This window comes from Coregonus lavaretus, assembly GCF_964263955.1.
Source record: "Coregonus lavaretus genome assembly, chromosome: 2".
Taxonomy (NCBI): Eukaryota; Metazoa; Chordata; class Actinopteri; order Salmoniformes; family Salmonidae; genus Coregonus; species Coregonus lavaretus.
Window position 1 is genome coordinate 21010472 of NC_139989.1, and position 10836 is coordinate 21021307.

Consider the following 10836-nt stretch of genomic DNA (forward strand, 5'->3'; position numbering starts at 1 on the left):
CAAATTCTCTCAAGCGCTGTCAGGTTTGATCGGGAGCGTCGCTGCACAGCTATTTTCAGGTCTCTCCAGAGATGTTCGATCGGGTTCAAGTCCGGGCTCTGGCTGGGCCACTCAAGGACATTCAGAGACTTGTCCAGAAGCCACTCCTGCATTGTCTTGGCTGTGTGCTTAGGGTTGTTGTCCTGTTTGAAGGTGAACCTTCACCCCAGTCTGAGGTCCTGAGCGCTCTGGAGCAGGTTTTCATCAAGGATCTCTCTGTACTTGGCTCCGTTCATCTTTCCCTCGATCCTGACTAGTCTCCCAGTCCCTGCCGCTTAAAACATCCCCACAGCATGATGCTGCCACCACCATGTTTCACCGTAGGGATGGTGCCAGGTTTCCTCCAGACGTGACGCTTGGCATTCAGGCCAAAGAGTTCAATCTTGGTTTCTTCAGACCAGAGAATCTTGTTTCTCATGGTCTGAGAGTCCTTTAGGTGCCTTTTGGCAAACTCCAAGTGGGCTGTCATGTGCCTTTTACTGAGGAGTGTCTTCCATCTGGCCACTCTACCATAAAGGTCTGATTGGTGGAGTGCTGCAGAGATGGTTGTCCTTCTGGAAGGTTCTCCCATCTCCACAGAGGAACTTTGGAGCTCTGTCAGAGTGACCATCGGGTCACCTCCCTGACCAAGGCCCTTCTCCCCCGAATGCTCAGTTTGGCCAGGCAGCCAGCTCTAGGAAGAGTCTTGGTTGTTCCAAACCTTTTGCAGAAGTTTTTTGGTACCCTAACCCAGATCTGTGCCTCGACACAAACCTGTCTCGAGCTCTACGGACAATTCCTTCAACCTCATGGCTTGGTTTTTGCTCTGACATGCACTATCAACTGTGGGACCTTATATAGACAGGTGTGTGCCTTTCCAAATCTTGTCCAATCAATTGAATTACCACAGGTGGACTCCAATCAAGTTGTAGAAACATCTCAAGGATGATAAATGGAAACAGGATGCACCTGAGCTCAATTTCGAGTCTCATAGCGAAGGGTTTGAACACTTATGTAAATAAGGTATTTCTGTTTTTAATTTTGTATATTTTTGCTAAAAAAAAAAAAGTTTTCGCTTTATCATTATGGGGTATTGTGTGTAGATTGATGAGGGGAAAAAATAATTTCATCAATTTTAGAATAAGGCTGTAATGTAACAAAATCTGGAAAAAGTCAAGGGGTCTGAATACTTTCCGAATTCACTGTATGTCAAATATAGGTAATATATTTTGTGTCCAATACCATTGCACCACTTTCCCAGCTAGAGCCTTTTACAGAACATGACCAACAATTTAGCATCAGCTATCTCATCTACAGTATAGTCTTCTGGGACATCGTACCAATTTACCAAATGTTGTGTTCCTATTCTTGCTGCTGGTCCATTTTGTCTAGTCACTCCTTCATTGGAAGATTAAAGAATGTTTAGACAATTGAGAAGGTCAATATGAAGTTGTTTTTAGTCATGAGGGTTGTGTTGTAACCTAGATAGAACCTAAGTCATGGGGGTTGATGCTTTTGTCCCCCCAATGCTCTGTCACCTGAGTAAGGAAACATTTCAAGTACCTAAACCACATGGTGTCGCACTTGTACATGTTAACAGATTGACTTGATGCCACCGTTTTCATTATGTTGAGTCAAAATCATATCTATTTTATGTATCTCGATAATCCAATGGGTTATGATGATCAGAACACAGACGTTGAATAGATTTAAGGCGGCAAGTAGCCTAGCGGGTAAGAGCGTTGGGCCAGTAACCGAAAGGTCGCTGGTTCGAATCCTCGTGCCGACCAGGTGAAATATGTCGATGTTCCCTTGAGCAAGGCACATCGCTCTGGATAATAGCATCTGCTAAATTACTCAAATGTAAATATAATCATTTGCCAGCCTATCATTCAGTTGTATGACCATAATGTGTGAAGTAAATACAGACCGTATTCCATGCGTTGGTGGGCAGCCAGCAGGACTTAGAATACTGCGCCATTGTCTGAGCGCATCAGTCGCTGTTCCTTGAGGCATTTGTGTATTATGTGACAGTGAACTCTTCATTGAGCAAATATTTGATTTAACTACGTTTCCTCACAGTCTTCAAGCAGGTTTAGGGCTAACAAACACGGTTCTGTCTGTAAATTTTTCAGAAGTTATTTGCGAAAGGCAATCCTCGTTAAATTTGACATAGGGTCTCTACATTTCACAAGCAGACATTAGGCAGTTCAAAGCAGAGCGGAAACCTTGCAATTTTATCTCGATATGTTAAACTTCACATTTCATTTGAGCAAAATTCAAACATAATTCATAGCTATACACCAAACAATTCCATGGGTCGAGTCATAAACGCGCTTAACTCGCATTTTAGACACATGCATTGGTGTCAAAGGGAGACTTGCGCCAAAGTTATGCAATTGAAGCAACAGTTCGAATTCTGATTTTCACTTTGGTAGTCTAGGTTCCCCTATGGACCCAGAATGTCAATTTCCAAGAGCTATTAGAAAAAGACATGTAACAACTGCAGGTTTTAATATTTTCTTTATCTCATTTTGTAATAAACATATAAATAATAAACTCTAGACATTTCTGACACATCGCCCTGTTATGAAAGTTAACTGGAACGCTATAAACTATCCAAACTGTGCATATGCCGCATGTAATTTCTATAAAACTATTTCCCTATTACAAAATATGAAAAGAAAAATACATTTTAGTACATTTACAGGAGTTACTTATTAATTTATTCAACGAAACGTTTTGTTCTATAGGCTACTACTTATACTGTTACTGAATTGTCAGAATGTGCATTTCACATTTTCTCAAAGAAAAAAGAAATACAACAAAAGCAGAGGAAATATACATGAGGCAGAATATCTGTCCCACACTGACAATTTAAATGAAACTTTTCCAAAATAATAGAATTCTTAATAAACAAAACAATACAAGATTTCCAAGACTTTTCCCAACTATTTAAATTAAAATATATTCTCGTATCTTACACTATTTCAAATAACGAAATGTGATTCGGTAACGAGCTGTCAAAATCTAATTTACAATTCTGTGTATAAAAATATAATTTATGGACCCCCACGAAGTTTGTTTATCCCCAAAATAGAACAGTCAGTTGCACATAATATGCACAGAACATTGCAACCTGTCAAGAAGTTTGCTGCTTTTTACATGGTCTTCTTTTTCTTTGCGGTTTACTTGAGATATACAAAAATAGATTCTGCACAATTTGCTGGTCACACAGTTTTAGAATCCATCCGTGTGATACCAGCGAGTTCACATGAGAATAAATTATTCAAAGAAAACTTTTAAGGCTCCATTCATTCTTTGAAAGGGACACATGTAAAAGTCACTGAAATAAATATCCCAACTCCGCTGGGGTCTCTTTTTTTATTCTACTATTGTTTATTGTCCTACATAAGTCTTATTTTGCTTTTCCATATGAGGTTTCAACTTGAGTTTATTGACATCCCCAGTGGGTGAAGCGCGTGGCTATCCAAGAGCCACGTTCCTAATTTATATAGAATCTTGGAGTACCAGTGCACTCCGTCCTCGTGTAAGGTGGCGTTGGGCATGGAGTAGACTTTCGGGGATAGCAACGAGGACAGCCAGTAGCTCATTCTGACAGGTGCAAACGCCAGGTGCGCAAGATTGTGGTCTTCAATTACCGCGTAACATGATGCAAGCACCTGATCTACCACGATGGTTCCTTGAACCGTCACAGGCGCAAATGACCCCTCGTGCTCCTCCCTGTAAATCCGTTCTACGGTGACCGACTTCAGTTGGTTATGCAAATCATCAAAGACGACCACCTTTTGTCCAGGTTTGACTTTGCTCGCAAATACTGCTGACATGCTGTGGAGATCATCCGTTGAGTTGTTGACCACAAAGAGTAGATGTGCAGCAGTAAGGGTGATTTTCTGGGCTGGTTCTTTAGTCTCTATCACATAAAACACTCTTCTGGTTGCAGAGTCCTGGTCCACGAACATGATGAAGTCGCTATATGCGAGGTTCCCATCACTGTTGGCTGCCAGCACTTTGTCACCAACTCTGAGGTCTTTCACTGCCTTCCTGCTTCCATCTTTGAGAGTTACAGAAGCGGTGCCTGGGAAGCAGCCTCCTGATTTGGCAGCAACTGAGTTTTCTGTTGAAATAGAAGAGATTGTATTAGTGATTATGTATATATATCCATATATTATTTGATTTACCCATGAGAGCAGGGCGAGTTTTGAGCTCAGCACTGTGGAATATGTTTATAGCACATGGGCCTAATAAGCCTATGAATTAACCACTGTCACATATAAGCTTATTGGCTATATCCATACTTTTTAAAGGAAAGAGGAATGAAAATTGTGATTTTAGGCGCATTTATGAATATCATTTAGGTTACATTATATATCCCCCCCCCCCCCCCCAGCCATATGCTTTCATTTGGCATTATGTGAATGTGGAACTCCTTCACAAAAAACGAAGGCCTATTGGCTGCTTCTTGTTGTGTGAGATGAGAAAACCGAAAGCCCTGGGTCTTCTAACGTTAATTAAAAACCAATATAGAGCGGACATTGTCATTCTAAATCAGCTTGTGGACCTAGCCATTCTTGGAAAAGAACACTTGCGCCTTTCCCAGCTTCTCTTCCCATATTTGCTCAGGTGCAGAAACCTCTATGTGACAATTCACACAAATAGCCTAGTACTCTCAGAAAAAAACCAAGGGCGCCGCAAAGACTATTTACCCAGTGGAGACACTTTTCCAAGCCTCTCAAGATGCAGATTTGAATTTAAATGAGGGCCCAGACTCTAAATGCTTGCAGTCGACCAACATCAATGTCCCTTCTTTTTACCACCTCTCCCCCGCTTTGTTGTCAATCTTGATGACAATAATTCGGGCCTTGGGAGAACTCTTTACATTCCGATCTCCAGGATCACACTGTCAGTAAACACACACAGCCACAGAATAGAACCGACCCTCTCTGAATTTCTGGATCTAATCTTCTTTTAAGATTCTGTGGCATGAAGTATGGTGACAATTGAAAACTAGATTTGCCCCAAACGAATTCAACATGTGTAAGTCTAAATCCCTTTGGTAAAGTCACATGACCCCTAATGACACGGACTATATGATCTCAAAACGAGTGTGTTGAATTTTAAATAGATTTTCCATTAAATAAAAAACGCAAATGTTCTCTTCGGAAGAATAGGCCTAAGTCGATTTCCATATGGTTTTTAGGAAACTCAAGAGATGATTTTAACCCAAAAGATTTGTCTAAAGTACTTTGGTAAAATTCATATACATTTTGGAAGGCCAACACTGATCCAAACATAGCCCTAGAATAGATTGTTTCGATCGAAAAATAATACAAATCTACACATCTAAAGCTGTAATGTGTTTAGTTAACTCGAATAGCCTTCTCTTAACATGCAGTGATTTTGAAGTCCATAGCCTATCAGTTAGCTTACAGGAACAGGGCACAAAATGAAAGTATAGGCCATGGCATTTTATGAGTGTGGGGATAGATTTTGTGAAATATAATGTCGTGGTTCCATCGAAGAGACGGTGTGAGGCGATATAAGATCATGAAAAAGTATGGTAGGGCCTATGCATTAAACATGAACAGGCAGCAATTACCCATACATAACACAACTACTATAAATAACTGAAAAATATGGAGTAGGCCTACTTATTTGAAATCTAGAAAGGCCTATCAATCTAGAATAAAATTGATGGGCCTAAAATGAAGGGATAAGTGATCACGGTATAACAAGTGAATAGCGAGAGGACACATTGTGGGGAACTCTGGAGGTTGGCTAACGAGAGAGCATCAAATAATATCCTAGAAACGTTGTTTATTTCTACAAACGTTGTTTATTTATATCCAATAATCTATGTTGATTAATTATCTAGCTGGAGTAGCATAATGTAAAAAAAAAAAAAAAAAAAACTTTATCATCAATGTCATTATTCGTTAATCGGTGAGGAATAGGCCTTTAAACAACGTCCATGCAACTTATTGTGTGGGTTTGATGTAGGCTAATGTAAGTAACTGGAATTCAGACAAATGAAATGTGCGAGTTTAAATCGAACATAATAATGTTTTGAAGGGGGAGGGCGGGGGCTATATTCCCTGTTATTACCACGTTTCCCATTCACATTCGTTTTTAATGTCAGTGATGGCGACAAACGGCTTCTTGACTTCACACCCTACCTGCTTTGACAGAACAGTGGATGTGGGCCTTGGACTCGTAGTGGACCCAGTCGAATCCAGCCTCCACTGCTAGTCTGGACAGCGTGCCGTATTTGCTCTTGTCTCTATCGGAGGTCGTGATATCCACTGCCCTTCCCTCGTAGTGTAGTGACTCTTCGAAATGGTGCCCATCCTCGTCCCAGCCCTCCGTGACGCGGAGCTTTACCCCTGGCCACTGATTCATGACGGAGATAGCCAGGGAGTTCAGCTTGTCTTTACATCTCTGGGGGAAAGAAAATGGACCAGTTAGTCGTCTATTAAGATGTATCAAATTCACTAATCATGCTCACTAGATGCTAATACCCTTTCATGTATATCAGGCCTGGGTATTAAGCCTAAGTAATAAATTAAGCTAATATTTGAGCCTGATATGATATTAAGGATTATGTTCCAGACAGTGTATATTAATATATTGGCTCATAATCTTAATTCAAAAGCCTGAAGGTATGGGCTATTTTGTAGATGCATGGTTCGAGGCCAAAACCCTTAACCTATAGAGTTGCCATTTTCCTATAGTTCAAGGTCTTCAAAGGTCTTTCCAAAATGCAAATCATTAAATAGTTAACATTTCATTACATCTGTTAAACCTGAATATCTCCAAGATTCCACCACACTAAAGGTCAACTGAGATTCAATAAATATCGTCCATCATGTTGTTCTATGGAGTGATATGTGATGGGATATATGCCTACTCACAACAATGTGAATGGTTTGTTTGAATTACCTAAGCTCGAATGTTCTGTGTGAAGAGCAGCGTTAGAGGGCACATCTCAGATAGAGAAGCTTGTGATGAAAAATTGATAAGGCATTGCATTCGCTTCACTGGCCTAAAACATATAGATCTGGTCCTTGGACAGGTGCGACCGCTCAATGGCCTATTTGTACTCTCTCCCAAGATGCTATAAGATGTGATAGACTCCAATAAAATGAAATGCTGGAATTAATTACATATTTAAAATGCATCTGAATGGGAAGAATATATCACTTTAATGAACCCAAGAGACTTTAGTAGGCTAAGCTGTGTGTTTTCTTTGAATAAATAATTGATATTAAGGATAATCTTCAGAAATAACTGAGTTATAAAATAGTTTCCTATAATTGGAATGTTGCACTCTAACCTATCTCGGGACCCTTTGTGAGATGCTTGGCCTTCTCCAAGACAACCCTTCTCAACACTTAACCAATAGGGTCTATGTAAAATAAAACATCACAAAGTGTATTTTCACCGCAACCAGAGGGAAAGTTTAATTATTCTCGTCGCCCAAGTTCTTGGGACATGACAGGACTACTCAACTGGAGGTGGTTTGGTTCTCTTCCCTAAAAAACGAACTATCTATATAGAGCTAGTAAGACACACACACACACACTAACACATGGGCCACCACTCCATCCTTTCCCGTTTGTTGGCAAGGATCCCCAAGACATGCTGGTCATAAGGTTAGCCTTCCAGTGATATCTCAATTAGCCTAACCCGTCTTTCCTGCGAAACGTCAAAACAAACCAACATTATACTCGCACTTGTAGCATGCAGTGGGTGAAAAAAGCAAAGGGGCCATTCCAAAACCTTTTCCTGCACATTCTGAGTACGATAGCCGGAGTCAAGAGCCGTGAAGCCTAAACTATTTATTAATTCATTGGGTCGTGTGCCGCAAATCAAGCCAAATTCTGTTCATTCACCGTGAAGCCCAGCAGCATCCCTCCGCGGCGCTTTGTGCTCAGACTAAAGTTGTTCAACAAGCCTCGCCCGCAGCCTGCCTCTTAATCTTCTCACAAATGAATTGGTTAGAGGAAACACTTATCAGGTACCTGTCAGTGCAAACAACCCACTGGTCCGTCTCAATATCGCCTCGTTTGCCTGGCTATATTCAGTTCACATTAAGCTGTGCTTGCTACAGACGACCATGTGATGTATTTATTCCCGACAGACTCTTCGGGGGCTGCGCGCTAAAAAATGTCTGTAAAGCGAGGACGTCATTAACTTTCCTCGAAACGAACTTGTCTTTGTAGTTGAGGGGCTGCTTGGTTAACCCGCTCACTCAAAATGAGTTGTCGCAGCCTGGGGCATCACGCTTTTATAGTCATCACTTTACCTGGAGTTTTATTTACATTTATGAAACCACAACAGACACACGTTTCATCTACGTTGACATTACGGTTTGATTAAACAATAGTGAGACTATTCCAGGAATCCATCATATAGCCTACAACTTTCAGTGCACCTGTGCACCCACAGTGCGTCCGCGCCGTCCCTACGACAGCCCACTGGATTGACCTTTACGCACAACAACCATCCAATATAGACGATGGCAAACATATTCTAGATGCTAACCATTAGCTCTTCATATTATTCAGATATTACGTTTGTTTATCTCTAACTCGTGCTGTTGTTGCAGGTGCATCTATACATTAGGGCTAGGCAGTGCGCCACTAAACAGCAAATAAGTACTTAGCACTCCATACTTTAATACATGTTTTGTCTGAACTTTGTTTAAGCTTCCTCTTCTCATTGACCAAAGGTCATACGTTCAAATGCTCCCGCTTATGTTTATGAGCCTCCTTTGCCTTGCCTGGTTTATCTATTGCAAATATGTCCTATTTCAAATAATTCAACTTTCTTTGAATTATAGCCTAGCACAAGGCAGAAAACAATTACCTTATTTTGTAACTCATAATGCCATTAATATGTTGTTTTTTATGGTTTGGCGCATTTGTTTATGCAGTGATATCAGAATTAAACCAAAATACTTCCTCTACTCTATTCAGATCGATAAAGAAGGCCGGTAAATGGGGATGGTGTGTCCAAAAAGGAGAGTCGTTGGCACAATTCCCTGTTCAACCACAGCTTTAACTGGTAGTGGCCGAGGGCTATAGACAGAATAAAAGGTTGAATTTCACTCTAGCCTCCATTTAAAGTGTGATAACGTATATATTGGAAGAAGGGAAGGGAGCGTTTAAGAGAGATGTTGAGACTGCACGCAGGGTGAATATTTAATCAGAGCTCGTGCCCATGTCGCTGTATACGGTCCAGGGAGTCCGGCACGCGCACCTCCATCACACTACTTCAGGTTCAGTGGCATTTTAAGGTGGCCGGACTAAAGTAATTCGGTTATTATTAAAATAGCAGTGCGACATAAGCGCAATAAACACCCAAAATAGCCTAACAGTAGCTGGAAATCAAGTAACCTTATGGGCGCGAGTCATGCTATCCAGACTGTGCATTTCTGACCCATATTTTTATGGACCATGCATGCAAGCTAGCCACCCAGAATCTTATGAAGACATCACACCCTAGCATTTGGCTAAGGGAAATCTGATTCACAGGTACGACAATGCTTATTTGCCACTAATGCTTTTTTGCCACTCAGCCTTTCCAAAGCAAATGCATTACCCGAGGCACAGTCTTGCTATATCATTGCACAAATTGGCCGCGTCCCACCCATTTATGAAGTAGTGATAGTGTTCAGAACATTCTCAAAGAAATGTCAGTCTTCATGCGCCGATAAACACTATACTGCGAAAGGGTGAATAACAGTATGCAAGAAATATCTGAATGCGCCAACCATGCATAAACAACACCGCTGTTTTAGTCATAGATGCCAGATCAGATGACTGAAATTAAGATTTAAAACAAGATGTAATCTAAATCTTAACGGTGCAATAGCTGAATATCTAAATGCTATATAGTAGGCTAATGCATAAACAGCCTATGTGCGTCTGCACAAGACAAGGCCTTGATACAAATATAGATATGAGGAGAGAGGACCACATAAATATTTCAAATAAACTGCCACAATCATGAAGGCCGAGTTTCTTACCGAAATGCCAGTAGGCCTATGTCATGTCTCTGGTTTGATTATGAAAGCCTTACCCATGCAGGACCTAATCAAAAGTGCAATGCTCTGAGATTGAAACGGAACCTTTTCACACATCTCCTTTAAAAAGCACAGACCTGAGACCTAAATATGTCCTTATTTGTGGTGCGCAATCTTCATCCTTATGTGAAAGGTTGTGTTAGACAGTGTGCTAGAAGATGCACGGCATTAAACATGTATTCGTTTTACCTGAGTCATGAGCCGGTCCGCACCGGTGTTCTCTTCATCCTTAAAGATAATGTCAGTATTGTAATTGGGAGTCAGTTCTTTAAATCGCTCGGAGTTCCGTGTGATCTTGCCTTCATATCTGCCACTGGCCCCTAGGGTCTTCTCCGCGACGTTTGGGATGAACTGCTTGTATGCAAGAGGGGTCAGCTTCTTCGGATGTCTTCTCCTCCCGTAGCCCCTGCCCGGTCCACAACCCATCCCAGAGGACACCAAGGACAAGCAGATCAACCCGACCAGAACGATTCTTGTCAACAGCAGCATTTCGTCCATAAAATCTAAATTACTCGGAGCCTCAGTATGTTATCAATCGGCGGCCGTTTCTATATCTCTCCTGCCTCTCGCGCCACTGCTTCCACAATGTCCTTGTCTCCTCCTCTAGTTCGTCTGTAGGCTACCGTGCCCCCCGATCACTACCGTGGCAGGTGCGGAAATGAACGCCTCTTTAAAATGATAACGGAACACATCGAAGGAAGGACGTTGCT

General features: G+C 41.4%; 1 protein-coding gene across 1 annotated transcript; it reads right to left on the reverse strand.

Annotated features, from left to right (window-relative positions):
* Window positions 1–3461: 3461 nt before the first annotated feature.
* LOC311145070 (sonic hedgehog protein-like) lies at window positions 3462–10624 on the reverse strand (the record flags this gene model as incomplete). Its single annotated transcript, XM_084181253.1, has 3 exons — window positions 3462–4156; window positions 6216–6477; window positions 10316–10624. 3 exons carry the CDS (start codon window positions 10622–10624, stop codon window positions 3462–3464), a joined length of 1266 nt encoding a protein of 421 aa, XP_084037379.1.
* Window positions 10625–10836: the final 212 nt, after the last annotated feature.